This window comes from Ctenocephalides felis, unplaced genomic scaffold (genome assembly GCF_003426905.1).
Source record: "Ctenocephalides felis isolate EL2017-DRISC unplaced genomic scaffold, ASM342690v1 CF-g0.4_SCAFFOLD_01170, whole genome shotgun sequence".
NCBI lineage: Eukaryota > Metazoa > Arthropoda > Insecta > Siphonaptera > Pulicidae > Ctenocephalides > Ctenocephalides felis.
In genome coordinates this window covers 36,771,355-36,794,711 of record NW_020537324.1, presented here as the reverse complement: position 1 = coordinate 36,794,711, position 23,357 = coordinate 36,771,355, and the positions used below count along the sequence as shown (strand labels likewise).

The 23,357-nt window shown below is 30.1% G+C and overlaps 1 protein-coding gene across 1 annotated transcript in view; it reads right to left on the bottom strand.

Moving 5' to 3' along the window:
* Positions 1–530: 530 nt before the first annotated feature.
* LOC113368272 (neurofilament heavy polypeptide-like) overlaps positions 531–23,357 on the bottom strand; it is a 41,066-nt gene continuing 18,239 nt past the window's right edge. The window contains exons 2-5 of the mRNA XM_026609820.1: positions 6,070–6,259; positions 3,363–3,537; positions 2,981–3,079; positions 531–814 (exon numbers count right to left, since the gene is read on the bottom strand). Of these exons, the coding sequence (XP_026465605.1) occupies positions 570–814; positions 2,981–3,079; positions 3,363–3,537; positions 6,070–6,259 (709 nt within the window). The 3' untranslated portion in view covers positions 531–569. The remainder of the gene's footprint in view (positions 815–2,980; positions 3,080–3,362; positions 3,538–6,069; positions 6,260–23,357) is intronic.

Genomic DNA, 23,357 nt, shown 5'->3' with positions numbered 1-23,357 from the left:
GCATTCAATTTATGGTCGCAATATGTTTGAACTTGCTAAGACCCTGCTGTGAAGTTTACAGCCTCCAAAACAATCATATTTGATATTTCTTTTATATTTATTTATTAAAAAATAATTATATATACATATTAAAATATTTTGAGTGGTAACTATGCACTAAATATTTGCTAATTTTTCTAGAACTGAAGGCCATTGTAAAGTAAATTTATTAACTTTTTAATATATATAATTTATGACCTTTTTAATTCGACGCTATTTAATGATAGTATAGAACTGCTACTTTTAGACAAATGAAACTTAGAACAACAATGTATGATATATTAAATTTATCATGTAAACATTTTCAAGTTATCAATAGTGCTATTCTAAAAATCTTCATTTATTAATAATTTTTCATTAAAAATTTAAAAATGATATTTGTTCTCCTCCTATATACCTGCAACATAAATCAATCATTTGTTTTATCCAGAAAACCTTGATAACTCTCACAAAAAATTGTATGTGTATACTTGAATATATCACCATTGATAACTGCTATGACGCCTATTTATTAAATTATGCTAGTCTTCCTACGATCTGGCCGCTCTTCTGTAATTAGCCCTACTAGGTTTTGCCTGTACGGCTATTTGTTGATTAGATTCTGATCCCGCGATATCTTCAGATTGAGCTGGTGCCTTTGGGCTGGCCCTTGATGAGAACCTAGATCTGGGTGAAGGTTTGGCAACTTTTGCTTCTGCTTCCTTAGTTTCTTCAGCGGGGCTGCTCGGTTCAGCTTTGTCTTTTGCACCCGTGAAACGCCTTCGACCGTTGCTTGCTAGTAATAATAATAACGATGGTATAAAAAATATATTTATAATATATATATATATATATATATATATATATATATGTATATATATTAGGGCGGGTCGATTTAAAAGTCGCTTAGGCACATTTAATTTTCGGATACTAGGAATCAAAATAAGATACTTTGCTGAAGAAACCATACCTCCAAACTAAATTCTGATGTCCCGTGCATTGACCCAAAAATAGGGATTTAATTTTGAAAAAATCCGTTTTAATCCATTTAGAGTGCTCCAATTGCGTCCAAATGTATAACAAACCCCAACTAACTTTGGAAGGCCCCTGGGTTCACCCCCTGGGATCTCCTGGGACTTAGAAGTCTCCCATACAAACATTGCAAAAAATCATCGTTTTTGGTATTTTACTCAGCAAAAAATGTGTTTTTTAAACAATTTTTTTCAGATATTAATTCATAAACACACATAAAACTTTTTTCCAAAAAAAAAAATATTAAAATTCTTCTTTGTTTCAATTTTTCCAATGCATTTTGTCTCTGCGCTTCTATGCAAGCTAGAGGCTGTTATGCCGACGATATTAGAGAGCAAAATTTTCCATACTTGAAACTAAAAAAGACTTCAAGCAATAGTTTATAAGTTTTATATAGTTTTATTTCCATATTTTATGATTAAGTAAATTTTATAATAAAAATAAATCGCAGATTTTTGTCATGTAGAAGTACCCAAAATGATGCGACTTTTATATGGGGGACCTCTAGGAGGTGAACCATAGGCATGGGTAGATCGACCTTCCAAAGTTACTGGGGGTCGGTCATACATTTGGACATTATTGAGGCGCTCTAAATGAATCAAAACATGATTTTTTAAAATTTGACCCAATCGTTGGGTGAATGCACGGGACATCAGAATTCATTTTAGTGATATGGTTTCTTCGGTAAAGTATCTTATTTTGATTCCTAGTATACGAAAGTCATATGTGCCTATGTGACTTTTTTTACCTACAAATCGACCCGCCCTAATGTATATACTAGGGTTTGTCGGTTTTCAAAAACCGGTTTTAAAAACCGTTTTCTTGCGAAAATCTTGGAATTCGAAAACCGGTTTTTTAGTGAAAAAAGTCGGTTTTCACTGTATAATGAAAAATGACAAATATAGCCAAATATAAAAGATAGATGAAAGCGTTTTGATTCTTCAAATCATATCGGTTCAGTAGCATTTGATATCTTGTCAGTCTGCAATGGTTTCCAGAAAGGTTTTGTATATATTAATTTAGATTTTTATACCAGTGTATATATTAATTTAAATCAGTGTGACTTTTTCTTGAAGAAGTAACTTCCTCTACTCAAACTTAAAAAAAAAAAAGTTTTAAACCCCAGAAGCCACAAATAAAAAAACAAAAAACTTAAAATTATTATATCAGGCTCCAAAAAAAATTAAGCATAATTTGGTCGCAAGTATGAGAGTATTTTCTATTTCAGGTAATTCTGTGAGTAAACAAAAGACACGTCTAAGTAGCTATTCGATAGTCGTTCTCAATTTTCTGCAATCATATTTTATTAAACAAAAAAAACAATTAGAATGTTTAAAATTAATTAATTAAAATTGCTCGAAACATGCAATACCCAAGTTTAGCTAAATTGTTTTTAAAACTAAAATTGATATTAACATATTAATTTAAAAATGTATTTTTTTTATATATTCGAAAACTTTCCTTTTACTATCATAAAAATATTTTCATTCTTATATGTTAAAATGATGCATGAATAACGAATAATTATTTTCAAACTATTATTTTTTAGTTCTACTAATTAAAATTAAAATAATTTTTGTTTACTATCCATAAAATTGAAATAAATAAATTCAGTCAAATACTGCTCTAAATTACACTAAATTTGCGGATAAATTACAGAATATTTGAGCAAAAATTATTTTCTATATAAAATTCGAAAACCGGCTAAAACCGGTTTTTAGTAAACATAAAATTCGAAAAACCGGTTTTCTGAAATGTCGGTTTTTGTATAAACCCTAGTATATACATGAATGCGCGTATATAAAGGTTTTGCAGTATGTATGTGTATAAAAATATAAATATTTTTGATAAAATGAATAATAGTAATGGTTAGTTTCTGATTATGTCTGTATATAGATAAATGTGATCTATATAATGATGATATATTTACCATTATTTGCTTTTGGCGCTATTTTCGGTGTTTTTGCTTCAGTTTCTTCCTTGGCTGATTCCGAAGGTTCATGGTGATCTACAGCATGGTGAGATTTACCTAAAATATTATACGCTTCAAATTAAATAATTATCAATTTATAGATAACAATAAATTTGAAAAAATATATACATCTTATTCGAATAAAGCTTCATAAAATTCAAAGGAAACTAAAGACATTATATTCTAAACCGGCTAAGAAATTTCTGCGCAGTAGTAACTTGAAAAGTTAAAATTAAAATTATAACCAAGAAAAAGAATGATGTCAATATTTGTATAATCTAGATAAATTTTGATAAATCGTAACTAAAAAAGAAAAGAATCTAATAAATTATGCAATTACCATTCTTAGCTTCTTCACGGCGCCTCTTGAGTGCGGCAAGTAGATCGTCATTGCTTCTAAAAGGCCTAACTACACCAGACTTAATGCCCTTCTTTTTTGGAGCTTCTGTCGTTACTACTTCCTCATCTTCTTCTGCGCCCTCTTCCACGCCTTCATCATCATATTCTTCTTCTTCCTAGAGAATTGAAAATCGGAAAAAATTAGTAATTTTATTTGTTTGTATCCGTATTTTTGTTATATTAATAACTTCCCGAAGGAGAAGTTTATGTTCTCATCAGAAAACCGATTCGCTAATTTTATGCTTTCTCGACGTTTTAAGCCATTCCGAATCGAATGAGACCAAATTTGTAAAAAGTATGTGTGTGTGTATGTAAATAGATTTTTTGCCGTAAATCGACGTTTTCTCAAAAACGGCTGCACCTATTTCAAAAATTTAAAAGCCATTGGATGTATATCGATGAGGACTAGCGTTTCTCAGTTTTGTGCGAAGATCAGCCGAGCCGCTTCTTTGTAAATTGCAGAAAAGTGAAATTTTTTTCGTCCACGTTTTAGCCCGCAATTCTGATATTAGTTGAGAATGATACTGATTAGTTTTAGGTGAAAATCTACCGAGCCGTTTCTTGTAATTGACTGTTGAAAAAAATGTAAACCGATTTTTATGAAACTTTTATTGGCGGTATATATATTGTGGTCTTGCAGAACTTACTGAAATGTTGCGGCCTACGACAAGTAGTTTAATTTTAAAAAATTACTTGTTATAGCGATAGATAAACTAAACCATTAAAGTCCTACGGAAACTGGTTCAATTATAAACTTTATTGATTTTGAAAATTTGCTTTTGAAAATACCCCGTTCGTAATCGTTCGTTTTCAATTATGTGTAATAAGGTCACTCGGAATACTTTTAATCGCTCATAAATTCATTTATTTTTTATTGACTAAGTTGATTATTTATATTTATACACATATCGGGAAGTTCATGTAACTTGCCTCAAGGCAAAATACCAATACCATCTAGTTATTTAAATATAATAGTTTGGAGAATATGTATATACATATGTATCAAAGTATAATACATATTTTATTAATAGGGTATGGCGGAAACAAAGGTCCAATTTGAATTTCAAACAAACAACTCTCACACTATGTTCAATAAAATTCCCAGTTAACGACAAATTATATAAAGATGTAGTTTTACAATTTTTCTGAAACTTTTCATCTGTACCATTTTGCCCTATAGACAGGGTAGAAGAAACAGACAAGGACAAACAGACCACAGACTCAAAATCTTGTTTCTTAAACTATAAAAAGATTAAAAAAATACGTACCATATTAAGTAATATAAAATACAAATTTCATGGAGTTATTTTGTATAAAGATTTCATTGTATATAACATTCGAATGAAATATTCATCAAAGAGGACTAATGACCATGCTTATTTATCTATGCTAATAACTATTGGATTAATTTATTTCTTTCCAAATAGCTTTTATAACTAAATTTACTTTGTATTTACTATTTCTTATTGTTTACATCAATGCATGTGTGAAGACTACGTTGGTCTTTTTTACTCACCCTTTCATAGTTGAATCTAATTTAAAAATTATAATACATCTTACGAAACAATTAAATGTCGTATAGTTATAATTATATTCAAGTAAAATAATGAAAAAAAAAACTACCAACAAAAAAATATTTGAAATGATATTGATGCATTTCCGTTTGTCTTTTGATAGCGGCGTCGTAAGAAAGATTTGCAAAAATTGTTTTGTCACATTCTATAAAATTTTAATTATACATTTCTTTCTATACCAAATTGTCGTTGCTTTTAAACCAATAAATGTAATATAATGTTGCAAAAAATATTTTCCGTCGCGCATGAAATTGAAAATAACAGTCAGAATATTTTATATATCAAACATGGTTGTGAACTTCATGCAGTTAGGTAGATCGGGGCTCAAAGGTCCGCGGACAAAATGGACTACCGCAATTATATTCAAAAAAATAAAATATTATTTTGTTAACAATACTATGTTGAAGCAGAAGATAAAAATTGTATAACCAGTCATCACCTTAATTTATTAAGGTGACTAAAATTTTAACCCAATTGTATTGTAAGCTATTTATGGTAAGAGCGTAATGTATATGATCCAGTCACTTTTATCATTCTATTTACTTGTTAGATGGCAATTGTTCAAGCATATTTAAATAATAGATTTTTATGCTATTTCACAGTTTTAAATTGCAGTTATTTGATTTAAAAACCACTTATAAATACAAAGAAATAACAGATAAATACAATATATCAATTTTTTCTCCATAATCGGGCGTAAGCGCTAAAGGCTTCTAGGCTAAATTAAAAAGCAATACTCATTTTACTAACCAAAATAAAATTTTTAAATATTGTTAATTATAAACCAATCAGAAGAAGCTATCCTTTTAATTTAATTACTATTAATTAAAATATAATAATAATTATTTCCTTAGAAAGCTAATTTAACAACATTTAAGGTACGAAACACTGCTTTGCCGTATAATCATGGAGAACCATCATTTCACTAATTTACTAATTGTAATTAAAAAAAAATCATCCAGGCTTATGGCTTGAATTTAAAGTTGTCAACTTCTTTAACGTTGTTATAACAGATTAGAAAAAATCAGAAAAATATAGTTCAATTTTCAAAATTAAATTAAAATTAATTTTTACCTTTGGGGCTTGCGTCGTCGTAGTAGTAGTGGCTGCTTTAGAATTAGGCAATCCTGCGCGAGCACCATTAGCTCTTCTCAAAAGCGGGTTTATTCTAGTTTTAGGCGCTTCAGCAGGTTCATCGTATTCATCTTGAGGTGTGGTATATACAAAACATACTAAACTCAGACACACCAACGCGTATAAAAATCTGAAAGTAAAACCATCTACTTAGTATCACTCTTTCACAGCAAATGAAAATAGCTTTTAATAGTGAAGACACAATGAAGATTATATGCAAGCATATGCTATTTGACTAATCAAAAAACGCATTAAACTATTCTATATAGTTAATAATCAAAATGCATTTGAGCGGTTTTTATTTCATTTCATATAATCGGCATGTACTTAACCCTTGCGCTACGGACGTCGCCTTTAGGCGAAATTATGCTTAACTACCTGTATGTACAACAGCCCAGTGAATCAACCCTTACTTACTTTAATATTTATCATTCTAGGTAAACTAGTAGTGTATGGCATCGTGTCTTAAGGCAAATTGCAGGAACTTCCCGTAATGAAAATTAACATTCATAAAAAAGGTTTATAATTTTTTGGAAACTTTGAAATAATTAGATTTTTGAAAATGTTGACACGTTTGTGAAAATTTGACTTTTTGAAAGTTTTTTTTTTTTTTTTGAAATATTGAAATTGGGCGCACCGTTCTCCCCATTACCATTTTAACATTTATGACACTTTTTGCACGGTCTCATCTATTAGTCTGGACCTGCCTTGGCTAAAAACTAATCAGCACGTCTCCTTGTCAATAAAAATCATTCAAATTGGTTGATCCATGTTCTCCAAATTGTCGACAAAAATTGTATCCACACACACATACATCTAAAATACGAAAAAACTAGTGGTGCATGGCATTGTGCCTTAAGGCAAATTTTCAAAAGCTTTAATTTTATTTGAAAATGTTGAAAAAAATAGATTTTTGAGATTTTTTTTAAAAATTTAGATTTTTGGTTTCAAAATAATCGCGCTGCGTAGCTGTTTTAAAAACCAAATATTGAAGTGCGTAAGCGCCGCGTTGCAGTTTAAAGTATCAACCTCGATACAGAACCCATGTACAAATTTTGTATACACTTTAGTAAACAAAATTTGTACTTAATCTCCGAAACCGCTAGAACACCCTTCCCAAAAATGTAATCAGACGCTCAGTTCTCGCGAAAACTGAATTACCATTTTTGGAATTTTTTGCCCCATATCTTTGAAACGACTGCTTATGCCTTCACCAAAAATTAATCAGCATGTTTCCTTATCAACAGGAATCTAATGCTTTTTGAATCATTCAAAGCGGTTGATCCGCGTTCCAGAAATTGTCGACAAAAATTGTTTCCGCACATATATACACAGATACATCAATTTTTTCTAATGTATGCCAAAAAGTTCAGAAAGATTTGAAACGTAAAGATATAAAAATTTTCATTTTTGATTACTAAAACTTACAAAAAGTCAATTTTTTTGTAAAAATCTAATTTTTTCAAAGTTTTCAAAACACGTTCTTATTGATTAGTGAATGAAAAATTTCAAATTATGTTGTTGTCCTCGGTCTGTTTAGTAGCGTTCTGGTAGTTCTGGTCTGCTCGCTATTTCGTACAGCAGTGTCACTACTGCGCAAAATGCTTCCTTATCGATAGGGTTAAATTAGAAGTTAAACTCCATTATTCCATTGATGATAAGAACATACTATGCGTAGTAATATTGATTGAAGTAGATATGTATATAATATAAAAACGTTAGGATCAAACTTCGGATATTTATTTCCAAAATGTAAGTTCAAATTTTATAAATGAATTTGTGACATTTTAAATTATGTATAATTTTATAATTTTGAATTAAAATCAATACAATCGTTTTTAATTCAGAATTGGATTAAATAATCGTGTATAGAATTTGTATTTGTACCCATTAGAAAAAGATTGGAGTACTGTTGCTGTGTAAAAACAAGCATAAGTGATGTAACGATATATTTAATATTTATAAATCTGTTAATAAAAAACCCAGTTGAAGAAGCTATGGAATCTCGTGTGCATCAACTTTCTCCTATGTTATTGCGACACTTGAAACGTGCAGTATCCCTGACCTATGACCCGACAAACTGCCATACTACTATCAGACAAGAAACCGCCCTTGGATTTGTCTTTACAGTTAATTTAAAATAACCAAATTCCCTTGTAATTAAAAGCAATTATCGAACAGAAAATATTTCGTGGGGAAAAATGTCTCAGTCAAATATATTAGTATTTTATGTTGTAGCATATATTTACAAAGTAAAATATGTTATAACCTAATTTTAGCAGCAATTAAAAATAGGTTTTTATGAATCAATTAAAAATATTATTTGTTGTAATCACCAAACTGTCTATTCATCATATATTCTAAATAAATTTAAATAAGAATGTTGATATCTTAACATAATGAGTACATATGAATTGAAATATCAAAACAGAATTGATTTTAGACATTTTCAATGTACTAAAAATTATTAACTTCCCGTATGATAAGTTATAGTGATTGTAAAAAAATCGAAAATGAACATTTTTATATATCTTTCGTTCGTTTCAAAGGTTTCTGAACATTTTGGCATAAATTACAAAAAATTGATGTATGTGTGTGTGTTTGTGTGTGTGCGGATACAAATTTTTGTTGACGATTTCGGAGACACGGATCAACCGATTTGAATATTTCAAAAAGCATTTGTTTCGTATTGATAAGGAGATGTGCTGATTAGTTTTTGGAAAAGGCAAGCTTGTATGATTGAAAAAACATTCGGTTCATACTCGATCGCGAGGCGTTTTTGCAAAAGGCACGTTTCGATGGTATGGAGCCGTTTCGAAGGAATGGAGCGCAAAGGGTGCAAAAACGGTCATGCAGTTTTTGAGAGAACAGATCAATAGATTAATTCAAAAAAAATTTGCTTGTGTAGACGATGTGCAAAAAATGAAAAAAATATTAATTTTGAAAATCTTCAAAAAAAATTTAAAGTTTAAAAAATTTTCAAAAAAGCTAAATTTTGAAAAATTTCAAAAAATATCAGAATTTAATAAAAATCGATTTCTTACAAAAATTTGAGAATATTTCGAAATTTTCAAAAAAAAATCGTATATATTCAAAAATTTCCAAATTCTCAAAATTATTTAAAAAATCGATTTTTTCCAACAATTCCAAAAAATTTTGATCTTAAAAAGTTTTCAAAATTTTCAAAAAAATCAAATTAAAAAAAATTGAAACATGCACATAAGTTGTTTGTAGAATACGCTCTTCGCCCAATTTAATAAGCACTAATAAATTTACAGTATGTATTTAATAAATAATCTATTTGAAGTTATTTAAAACAAATATTGATTATTTTCCCGGTAACTTGTCGGGAAGTTCAAGCAATTTGCCTTAAGGCACGATGCACCACTAGTTTATATAGTACTTCAGTAATCTCTTCTGCAATGAAACATTTTTCGTCTACCATAGGACTGTAATAATTACCTTCTCAAAGTTGAAGTTCATATTTTTGCAAAAAAATCCGATTCGCTGAATTTATTTTTTCTCAACGTTTGAAGTCATTCTGAATCAAATGGCACCAAATTTGCAAAACATATGTATGTGTATCTGTATGTCGACGTTTTCTCAAAAGCGGCTGGACCGATTTTGGCGTTTGTCATTTTTGGGCGATGATCGTTTTTTTTGTAATTAGGGGAAAAGTGTAAAAATTTTCGTGCACGATCTTGAACCGATTTTGATTACTCAAAAACTGTTCGAAAGCCTTTGGATGGAAATCGCGTTGATTTTGGTAAAAATCGGTTGGGCTGTTTCTTCCTAGTTAGATGTTGGATAATTTTTTTGACAATATCGATGAAACTTTGTATAACGATCGATTTTGTAGAATTATAAAAAATCACCAAAGTTTGGATTTGCGTCCGCGTTTGAGCGATTCTATTAAGAATCTATGCCTTTCGTGCACATGTGACTGATACTGATTACAGTTGCCTTTCAATCTATGCCCTTCGTGCATATGCAACGGATACTGATTACAGTTGACGTCCACACCGATTAAATGGAAATGGATTAAATTAATTGTATTAAACAAATTTCAATTTATACAATTACAGACATTATAAGCATGTTTGAAAAACATCAATTGGAAATTGTATCGATTATTTTTTACTGAAAGCGAAACTTTAATTCTAAACAGATGAACATGAGTATGTATTTTTAATTTCATCGCATTTATTACTAATATATTATGAAATAATATAAGGACTATAGATATTTAAATAATATAACGCACCTTGCAGACTTCCTAATTTTTATTGTTAAAACAAGTAAGACTAAAATAATAAATTTTAGAAAATTTTACATTTTACTAACATTTTTATTTACATTTAATTTTTTTCGACATCAATAAACTCGTTCTCCATTCAACTATATTACGTTGAAATGTCATGGCCTTAAAGACCATTTCTATTCAGTATATTTAGAAATATGTAGTTTGTTTCAAATATCTTTAAGGCATTAAAAATAATTTACAACCATTCATATAAGTAACAAAATATTTATAAAAATCAATCCGGTGGCGTGAGAAAGAAATTGCGTAAATTTTATATGCTTCATTGGAGCATCAAAGATAAATATATTTGTGTAATACTTAAAAAATCAATAACTCTCTAGTTTTTATAATAATTAAAATGAGCTATCGTTAGTTGTCATTAACAATTAGTTTTTTAGAGTTTTTCTTCACAATATCTTTGCAGCCAAAAATCTCTTAAAGCATATATTTTAAGATATCAATTTTAATATTTGCTATTACTACTAGTACTATTCCATGATACAATAAATACATGATATTTACAAGAGTGTAATGTATGCTCTTTAACACTTCATTTAATTTCGTCATATTATTACTGAAAGTGATTTAACTTCTATATTTGGTGTTAAAGTATTTATTGCAAACTACAAAAAAGCACATACATACATTTTCACACGCATACATGATGGTTCCTGGTTCGAAGCCATCCACGGACAGCCTGATGTCAAGTAGTAGTGACATCGGTTTTCAAATGAAAATATAGATCAGCTTCTGCTTCTGCTTCTGCATCAGCGATAACTATTACTACCACCAAATATAATAGGTTGTAAGTAATAACAAAACTTTAAAGTGTTTGGAATTTTACTACATTGGGAAGAACGTGGTGCAAGTATCAGAGATATAGCCTTGCAACCAAAGTTCCGAGTCTAACAATCAAATTCCGCGACGCTTGCAACCCGATATCAAGCAGTACGATTATCCATTTTTACTCGAGACTATAGATTATAATATATTTCTAAGTGAGATTATAATATATTTCTAAGTTTTGGAGCTGTTACTCCAAAACTTCAATATATTATCACAATCAAGAAAGAACAAGCATTAGGTTATTAGAGAAAATGAAACAGGAGTAGACTATTGAAACGTTGAGTTGCCTTCTAATGAATTTTACTTCCCTTGAATTTTCTTCTAATAGCCATCTACAAATAATCACCGTAAAAGCTTATAGTATTCCTAATTCTAATCGCTGTTCACGAATAAAAAGTAAAAAATCTACTTGAATCACAGACATCAATGTCGAAAGCTTGAAATCGACATTCATCTCACGGAAATATGATTCATTCATGATTCAAGTTGGCACATCATATATAAGGAGTGGTCTAGGTGTCCTCATACTATTGTCTTATTGTTTTTTTATCCTTTACATTACCAGATGAAGGTTCATTTTGTGTTCTGGGTAAAATGTTAGTAAGAGTTGTCATCGATTATCAAATCGTAATTGAATAGAACATGAACAGATCGAGATTCGATTCTCCATCCAACATTATCTATACATATATAAAAATGTCCATACGTCCGATATTCGTGAAAATTTGGGAAATTGTTAGGTAAATCCCCAGGCAGGTTTTCGGATATTTTGATTTAAGCCAAGTGAGGTTGAGAGGTGGGTCGCCCCAAAAATTTTTATTATTTTTTATTTTTTTGGTCAACCTTTATTTTTTTATATTTTCATGTCTAAATTTGTAACTTTCTACCACAAACCCCCATTTTATAAGAATTATTATAGTAATTAGATCTTCTTTAACTAACTGGCAGATTCGTAGACAGGTAAACTGGTGAACATATAGACAGATGGATGAGCAGACAGATGAATTGGTATATAGGTAAACTGGTAGACAGGTAAATTGAGAGGATATATAAAATGGTAGATAAGTCAACTGGTAGATAGACCAATATGTGGACAGATAAACAGGTTGACAGGTTAATTGGCTGGCATGTAGAACGGGATGACAATTACATTGGTGAACAGATAAATTGGTTGACAGGTAAAATAGTGGATTGGAAGCAGGTTGATGGTAAATTGTGGTTGGTTATTCCAATGATCTTAGCTCCAACATAAGAACGTAAATATTATAATAATAACTTTTATCGAATATTATAAAATCAATAAAAAACTTAGAAACCAAAAATGAAAGTACATTTTGCAAACTAACAATAAAAGTTAAGAAGAAACCGTCTAAAATTTGCAATGTGAATTTGTTGAAAACTTAACGTTTTGGGTAAAACTGGTAAATTGAATCAGATGAAAACATTTGTTTTGCATTTTTAATGCATAGAGAATGTCAGAGAAATAGATAGAGCTGAAGTTTGGCATACGCACATAATATTATCAGATTTTTATAACATATTGTTCAAATTTTGGACATGAGATTTATCATAGTAAGCACTTACTTTAGCATATAAAGTTCACTGTACGCAAACACTTATCGTGTGGAAATTTTGAATTAATGAGAATTTGACATCAGAGTTTTTTCAAAAATTATATATATTATAAGGTAACTTTTGTTGGGATTTCATATCATCAATAAATATTTCACAAAATTCAAAACCTTGCTTTGGTGAAATAGCACACATACCTACTAGTACTAGTTAATTCTTCGAAGCTGATCTACTATCTTTTGTAATTAGCAAATTACTTTTATTAGTTAAACATGTTTGTGCCAAAAGTTGAAAAAAATATATGAATTATAAATATCATTTCTAAAAAAAAGGCGAATGGTGTACATCAGGCAGAGTGGTTTAAACGACCATTTTTTCCGCGTTACGAAATAAATAGTATTTATCGCAGCGCAATGTATTGTATTGCTCAAGTAGATTGTGATATTCATATTGTGTTTATAAAACTTATGACGATTATATAACATCTAAATGTAGAAAGCACCTTTAAAGATGATAGGTCAAAGATCTACAATTACTTTTACGATGAAATAAACGAGCTAATAAATATTTTTTAATATTTGTTTTAGCCTTTAGTACTGTTTTTTAGAGAATCATCAGATGACAACAGATATTTTTTTCAATTTGTTGATATTTCTGTATATTACGAACAAAAACATTGCTAATAATTTGCGTTAAATATATAAGTCGAATTAGTTCGCTGTTTCTTATGATGTTATCAAATATGCTCAACATGATTTAGTCGTTAGAGCTACGGAGTTTCAATCAGAAGTGTCAGGTTTGATACCTCACTTGGAGCCTGATATCAAGCAATAGTAGGCTGCAGTTTTCACATATAAATATAAACTAGCTGTAAGTGGAATTCTGTCTTAAGGCAAAAACGATTAACATTTTTGAAAAAAATTTACTTTGAAAAAATAAGATTTTTGACAATTAGACAAAAAATTACTTTTTTTTTAAAAAAAAAAATTTTTTTTTTTATTTTTTTTTTTTAATTTTTTTTTGAAAAAAACATGTTTTCTTATTTTGACATATTTTGAAAGATCTAAACTTTTTTCAAAGCAATCGTACTGCTTTAACTGCATAAAGACAAAATATCAAACCGCGTAAGCGCCGCGTCGACGTCTAACGCGTAAACATTGGTACGGAACCCATAGGAATGTAAACCAAAATCATACTTATTGTTGAAATCACTATAAAATATCTGATAATTTGATGTGCATATGTCTAATGATCATTTTTGACCTACAAATGGCATTTTTTTTTTACTTTTTTCATTAGATCTCCGAAACCACTAGACCTGCCTTTATGAAAATTTGATCGGTTTTTCACCTTGTCAATACAAGTAAAATGTTTTTTGAATTATTAAAATCGGACGCTCCGTTCTCTTAAAAACTGAGTTACCGTTTTCAGCACTTTTTGCCCCGTATCTTCGGAACGGCTAGATCTGACTTCGCCAAAAACTAATCAGCACGTCTTCTTATCAATACGAATCGAATGTTTTTTAAATTATTCAAATCGATTGATCGGTGTTCCCGAAATCGTCGACGAAAATTTGTATCCGCACATACATACACACACACGCACACACACACACACACACACACACACACATACATCCATTTTTTCTAAGGTATGCCAAAATGTTCAGAAACCTCTGAAACGTAAAGATATATAAAAATTTTCATTTTCGATTTTTTTGCGATTACTATAACTTGCCCTACGGGAAGTTAAAAAACAATATGTTTCCAAGTGAATTAGCCCTTTCCGGCATTGCTGCATCAATATTACAGAAATTGTATTAATAACGTCTTTATTTATGGACAGACCAACCATTGGGTCGCCTTCTGAAAAATGGATATAGTTTAGTCAAATCCTAACAAGAGCTTATAAAATTTCCAAGTTTAGATGTCTATTCAAATACAAATTAAAATTCCAAAAATGACGTTGGAATCAAGTATTGTATTCTAATACTCTGCATTCACTAGTGCAACAAAAGCACACTTTTTAGAAATTTAGAAACCCTTAAAACGTAAAAATATATAAACATTTTCATTTTCAATTTATTTGCGATTACCATAACTTACCCTACAGGACATTAATTAATATTTATAACTGCCAAAATTGTATTTTTATTAAAAGTAATATTTTTCTGCTATTATTTTCATTAGCAATTCGCAAAGAATTGAGTAGAATTTTATAGTTAGTTTCTAATTTTTATTCATTTTGGTTAGAGTTTTGTCGATCTTAATCTAAAATATGAGTCAAACTAGATATATAGAATTTTCTAACCATATTAGCAACATCAAAACATCCTAATGTTTTATATTTATATATTTGATACTTATTGTCGTATAAAATGTAGTAAACGAGAACGCAAATGCAATGCAATAAAGTAGAATAAAAACGATCTAATTATACGGGGTAAAAATGCAGAAAGCATTATCCATTTAACGAACTTCATATGTTCATTCCACACTACGTTGTCATTATTTTGCTTGTAGTATTTTGAATATGTTGATCTTTTGTATTTGTCATATCTAATATGATGCGGGTAGAAAAGAGGTTGGATGTTTTAACGAAAACTAAAAGTACAGGAAAAATTATGTTTAATCTCTAAATTAAGTGATATCGCAAACAGGAAATAAACACCCACATTGTTAAATTTTTAATAAAATTATTATTTATCGTTGTTAGTCCTTTTGTTTTTAAACACGATTGAATAAATCAGATACTAGTTCGGAATTCAATGTTTATTTGGTTTGATTTTTTGTAGGACCAATAATTTGTTTGATGTTTTTAAATTTCCTTCGAATTTACTGGACGTCAAATCCGGCTCGAAAGACCAATGTTTACTTGGTTTGATTTTTTGAAGGACCAATGATTGTTGTAAAACACTTCAATTGTAATATTAATTACGTGTTTATTTTTAATATAACTACAATTTGTATTTGTATTTGTATTTACAATATATTCAATTGTTTTATGTATTGTGTTGATTGATTTAATTTATGATGATTTTTGATTAGCTTTATTTTATTTACATAGCTGAATATAATTTTCAAATTATTTATAAGATGCATTTTAATTTTTAAGTTAGATTCAATAGTTTTTTTTCATAATTGCCATCCCAGTGAATAAGTGGTTAGGTCGAATTTTGGCAAAAATGTTTTAAATCGCGGCATTAACTATTTCTCAGAAAATACGATGTTAAATATGCGATGAAAATCTTAGTTATTCCATTGAAAAACTATTGTTGTTCGAGTTAATGAAGCACTTCACATAAAATTCAAAACGAATCATCTTGTTTCGTTAGAAGTTCTATTGGTTTTGAGCTATTGCATTTAGTTTATGACACATACACGCACACATACATTCATTTTTTCTAAGGTATGCCAAACCTAAAAATATGTACACATTTTTATTTTGAAATTATATATATATTTTGAAAACTTAGAATTTTGTTGAAAACTAAGAATTTTTTTAAAAACTATTTTTTTTAATTTTGAAAATTCTTGAAAATTCTAAATATCCATTCATATCAGTTGGTTCAAAATGCAAAACATCTGTTTTTCAACAGCCAAATGGCGTTTTTTCAACTTTTTTATGGATCTCCAGAATCGCTCGACCAGCCTTTGCAGAAACATCAATCAATTCTTCTTTACGTCAATACATGTGGAATGTTTTTTGAAACATGCAAATCGGATGCTCCGTTCTCTCACAAACTTAGTTACTATTTTCTGAACACATCTTTGCTCCGTATATCCGAATCGGCTGGACCAACTTTTGCCAAAAACTAATCAGCACGTTTCCCTATCAATAGGAATCGAATGTTGTTTGATTGATTGATTTTGAATCGATTGTTTTTTGATTGATCAAACTCGGTTGTTTCTAGTTCCCGAAACCTACACACATACAAACACATATACTCAGACACTCATCCAAGTATCCATTATTTCTTAGGTATGTCATGATCTCCAGAAACCTTCAAAACGTGAAGATATGCAAAAGATTTCATTTTCGATTTTTGAACAATTAGTATAACTCACCCTACGGAAAGTTGGGAATGAACATTTAAAAGATAAGTATAATGTTTATGAATTATAACATTAATTATAACAATTTAAGAATTTATATCATTCTAGATCCTCCCCCCACGAAGTAATGCCTAACGGCGGTTTCCGTGGGGACCAGAGGCAAGGGCAAAGCGGAGGTTTTAGTTGGTATTATACCAGGGCGGTATCGAGTCCGACATACCCAGACAGAATGACCGGTCTGCGATGCATAAAGGCATTTCCTTCGCTATACAAAAAAAAGAAAAAAAAAACCCTACGGAAAGTAAATATTGTCTGCTTTTGCTCTTCTTATAAAACACTACTTTAAAGTTTTTGTTTTATTTTACTGAGTTCAAATTGCTTAAAACATATTTAAAAAGACGCAGTTTACTATAACCGTTTTCGTCAAAATCCTCCACAATTTTTCTCGTCTAAGCCGGTTTGTTTCGCTAACTCCACTACTTCTTCTAGAATTTCACAAATATTGGTGAATTTCAATTTATTTTACATATATTTATTTAACATATATTCTGGTGAATCCCCGTGCTAAAATAAAAGAGCGCTAAACCGAAACAGCTTTAAAGGACGCATCATTGAGCGGGGTATTACTGTGTAGTGGTACCATGAACCTTCAAGGTCACAAATATTTTTCTGCCGTAAATTTCACTTTTTTCCCGTTTGACACCGCTCGCCATCCGAAATGACACTGACAAACGTATACTTACTGGTAATATGTTGAAAGCAATAACATGAAAAAATTCCATTAAAAATCATTTATCCTTATATTTGGAATTAACCCAAGTTTAATGAAAGCTTGTAAAAGATCAAAATCATATGTATTAATTTTGACCCAAAATTGAGTACAACCCAATTACAACTCTTTGCTTCGAATCTCCGAAATGGCTAGACCTGCCTTTGCCAAAAATTAATTAGCACATCTTCCTATTAATAGAAATCGAATGTTTTTTGAACCATTCAAATCGGTTGATCTGCGTGCCTGAAAACGTGAACGAAAAATTGTATCCATACATACATACACACATACACATACACACACATCCATTTTTTCTGAGGTATGCCAAGATGTTCAGAAACTTTCAAAACGTGAATAAATGTAAACATTTTCAATTTCGATTTTTGGACGATTACAATAGCTTGCCCTACGGGAAATTAAAAAAAACGCCATTTGGCGGTTAAAAATGATCATTAAAAATATGCAATTAAATTATTAGGTATTTTACAGATATTATGTTAATGGTAACATTTCTATGAGTTCCATTGCTTGTACGTTAGTATGCGACGCGGCGCTTCCGCGCTTCAATATTCGTCTCTACGTAGCTAACTTAGCGCGATTCCGATTACCTTGAAAAAGTGAAAACAAATTTTTTTTTTCAAAAATTTTAATTTTTGGTACGGGAAGTTCCAGCAATTTCCCTTAAGGCACGGTACGATGCTCCACTAGTTTTCCAAAAAATTTCAGAACGGCACAAAGGCTGTAAACCACTGACTTTTACGATACTTAAGTGTTCTATTTATAAATATATTGAGATGATGGAGCACTCTTAGAAGAAGTGGGCATCAATTGAACAATTGTTTTAACATAACACACTATTGTAATGAAATATGCAAAGTTCGGTTTTATACAAATAGAACGCTGAAAAATAATTCGCATCAATGTTATAATATGATGTTCAATCTCAAAAATATCATTTGAGACACCAACTTCAAGAAGACTGAAGAAGAAGCTGCCCGAAGATAATATGAAGGAACCTTAGAACTACCACAACCCCATATGAACAGAATAGTAGAATCACTTATTGAAGTGATTCTCTAAATATGATTGTAATATTTATCCGATAAATTTATATATGTGTTTAAAAGTGTGTGTGTATGTGTGTGAGTGAATGGCATAAGCCAAATAGCTCATAGAATGGACATGTATTCTGATTGCTATTAAAAATAAAATTTAAAAAAAAAATATTTTGAAGTACAAATCTTAGATGTTTTATTTGTACGTTTGCACGTTTTGACGAAAGTATCTACTTCGATCATAGATTTCCAGGTCTGTGATTCTATTAAAAAAATAATCATTACTGGAGAAGACGTGCAAAAATCAACCAATAAATTATAATTTGGGAGTAAAATGTCAATAAATCAGTTCAAACTTCATAAAAAGCCCCAAATTTTGAGTACAGGCATAGATTAAGCACATCCAATAGCATAGTGCCTAGTTAGCACGCCTCTGCGCAGTTCACAATTGTTCATGACATCGTGCACTGTTGCAAATGATCACTTTCTCTTATTGACTTTATAGCAGTACGACACGGCGATGCTTGTCCTTACGTTAAAATCACATTAAAATTTTTATGCAAATATAAACAAGTCGTACACATAACCGTAAAACAAGGCGCTGTTGCCGAGCCGGTTGTCTCCGGTAAAGAGCGCATCAGCTGAACGGGCGAGCGACAGATGAATCGTGACCCAGAGCGCGATCTACGGCTGCCTTTTAAATGACGAACCACTCTTGATTTCGTTTCGATTTCTACATTGTACTATTTGAATATTTATTATCGAATAAATTAATTTTATTGCTATCATTTGTATCAATCGGCGGGTTTTCTCGTTCATGATGAATACATATGCGTGTGTTCAAATACATAAATTGATATACATATATTTGTATATCGAAGACATAATTTGTCTGATCTGCTGACGTAAATTTTAAATACAACCCCTGCAATATACTTGAATAACTTGCAGTTATCCCTAATCAAGTTCCTGTAAAATACCTAGGTATGCACATTGATAAAAAAACTTAACTGGAAAATGCACATAGCTATGAAAAGAAAGCAAATAGATCTTAAAATGAAGGAGCTGAACTGACTCATAGGACGATCATCCAAACTCTCACCCAATAATAAGCTTCTACTATATAAAGTAGAATTCTACTATATAAAGTCCTTATTCCAATATGGTCGTACGGGATAGAGCTGTGGGGTTGTGTCAATCAGAGAGTCAGAACAACATACTTATAATTCAGTGTGTTCAAAACAAGATACTAAGATTGATCAGCAACGCTTCATGGTATATGACCAATAATATGATACACAAGGACTTGAAAATACACACACACACACAGTGGCGAAGGTCATTAAAAGCTGAAGCTCAATTTTCCAAGATAATTTAGACGGACATGCCAATCCTGAAATAAATTAGTCCAGTCAGCCGAAAAATTAAGGCGACTAAAGAGAAAATGGCCAAGTGATCTGCCGCCACCAACATATATTTTTTTCTGCTATACAGAGAAAAATGTTCCACATAAGTTACCTATAATTACTATTGTTATTGTTATTATTATTATTATTTGATTATCATTTATTCATTTATTCATTCCGTTTATTTTTCTCCTTTTTTCCCCTTTATTTTTATTTTCAACATTCACTTTCAGCTGATAGATTGTATTTATATTGGATTATAAAAATATAATGTGAACATTGTTTTTTCTTACATTTGTGGGTTTTCACGTCAGGTTCATCATATCAAAACGCCTGACTCCCGCGCAGAAACACGTGGAATATTGACAGTATTTAGTACCATTTGTATGAGAAGCGCTACATAACATAGCTTGACAAAACATTGGTCTATTTTACGGCAGAATATCAATGTGAATTGAATGTTTTTGAACCATACAAATCGGTTAACACGTGCTCCCGAAACTTAAGTATGCCAAAATGTTCAGAAGTTCTTGAAACGTAAAGATATGCATTTATTTTAGAATGTTTTGCAATTAAGATATTGGGAAAAAAGTGCAAAAATGGTAATTCAATTTTGAGAGAGCATAGTATTTGATTTTAATTATACAAAAAGCATTTTACTTGTATTGTCGAAATGAAGAATTCGCGAATTATGGGAAGACAGAGGTTTCGGAGATCCAATGGAAAAAGTTGAAAAATAAGGCATTTGGCGGTCAAAAATGATCATCAGACATATGCACATCAAATTATCAGATATTTTATAGAGATTCAAATAATATGTATAAATTTCTATTACATTTCTGTGGGTGGTTCCGTATCAACATTAACCGTTAGACAGCGATGCGACGCTTACGCGCTTCGATATTTCGTCTCTTTCTAAGCATGCCATGAAAAGCACTATCTCATTTTTTAAAATATTTTTACTATCAATCGAGTTAATGAAATGGATTCACTATTAAGAATATAAACTTATTTTGGTGTCTATTTATTTTCCAAATATTAACCTTCTTATGAGTATCATTTCTTCTTATTGAAAAACGGATATAGTAAATATGATTTTTCTACGAATAATGTATCATGAAATCTTTTGATTTATTTTGTTTGGTTTATTATAAAAAATAAACTTGAATAACAAATTGTTACTGCGTATTTAAAACTGGATTTGCTGATTTCTTAAAATTACTCTTACAAGATAAACACATTTCAATATTATTCAATATTCAATGTGAAACAATAACTAGGCATCAGTCAAAGTCGTATTACTACGCCATTAGACATCAGTAAATTACGATAAATAATAGGTTGTCAAATATCTCCCTTCCGCTTTTTGCTCTTGGTTTATAATACAAAAAGGCGGAAGGGAGATATTTGACAACCTAATATAAGTATTCAAATTCAAAATAGTCCATAGCACGTATTCTTGGAATGGATCACCAGATTCAAAACATAATAATCAAATTCCATATTAAATATAAGTGTTATAATATAAAAATTATATTTATTCCAATGCAATATAATCTAATATTAAATATAAGTGTTATTAGATAAACTTTGCATTTAATTTAGTTATTCATATATAATACGATTTGAATTGAGAACTACTGCAGCAATACGCCAACATCAGTTGATTTTAGATTTAACTAGTGCCGTATGGCATCGTGCCTTAAGGCAAATTGCTAGAACTTCTCGTACCGTATTGAAATATTCGAGGAATATTAAATGCTTTCAATAAATTATTTTAAATACGGTAGCTTACATTATTCTTATTTTATAGACAAAATGTAAAAGCTTATGAATTAGACGACGACGTTCAATGAGTATATGTTTCAGAAAAGGAAATAAACAAAACTTGATCAATCGGATTTAAAATATAGGACATTATCTAATATTTATATATAAGAACTATATAAACTGAATTATAAATTACTTATTTGAAGTATATAAGTGAGCGTTAGAATAGCTATAATTAGAATTAAAATCCGAATTTTTTGATATTCAAAAAAATTGAAAATAAAAAAAAAGGTTTTGAATTAGAAAAAATCTTTTTCAAAAAAGCAATCGTTTCGTCAACACAGCAGAGTTCTTTGAATCATTCAATCGGATGCTTTGTTCTGTTAAAAACTGCCATTTTTGCAATCTTTGCTCCGTATCTTCGAAACAACTGGACCTGCCTTTTCCAAAAATAATCAGCTTATCAATAGGAATCGATTGTTTTTTTAATCATTTCAATCGACGAAAAATTGTATCCACATATATATACAAATATCTATTTTTTCTAAGATATGCCAAAATGTTCAGAAACCTTGAAAGGTAAATTTTGCAAAAAATTTCAGTTCTGATTTTTGGACGATTACAATAACTTACCCTATGGGAAGTTAATAACAATATTAACTTACAAACAAAATAGTAACCAATTTTGATGCCAGTCACACCGTCCCTGGGTGTGTGAACAATAATGTGGGTCTATTTTTTTTTAAAAAAAATAGCTTCATTTAAAAGTACGCGGATGAAAAGGTTTACCATCAATATCTCAAAAACTATTACAAGAGGAATTTTTTAACAACAATAGTTGAAAGTAGAGGGAAAAGGATGTGTAATCAGTCATCCCCTAAATCAAGCAACGTCGTCGCTATTAAGATAAACGGTCATGTTTGAAAATTTGTTACAAAAGCATTGTCGTGCTTTACTGTTGTGAGCCCTGTTGTTTAGTTTACTGACCTTAATATAATTTTTAGTCCCTAAGAGTGTATTTTAGAATTAAGTATACGTAATTTTAATTGGTTTATAAGATGTATTGTTAATTCTAAGATAGGTATTATAAAGCATCTATAATAGATGACGCAAAGAGGACCAACACATTTACCCTGCTAAAAGCACAAGCAATAAAAAAAGTAAAATAAAATGTAAATTCAGTTAAAAGGGCAATTTTTCAAAAATAAATTAAATTAATCGTTATTCCAACTCTGCTGATAAATATTTCTGAAGAAACTACGAGATCAAGGTTATATACAGTTTTGTCTTTGTGAAAAATGTGCCAAAATTTTATGTTGTTTTAATTAAATATTGCACCTACGATTGCGTAAAATCTCATTAAAATTAAATATAAGACATTGGATGTGTATGCCCCCATAGCTATCCCATTTAACCCCGTCTATGGGGTAAAAAGAGACAGATAACAAA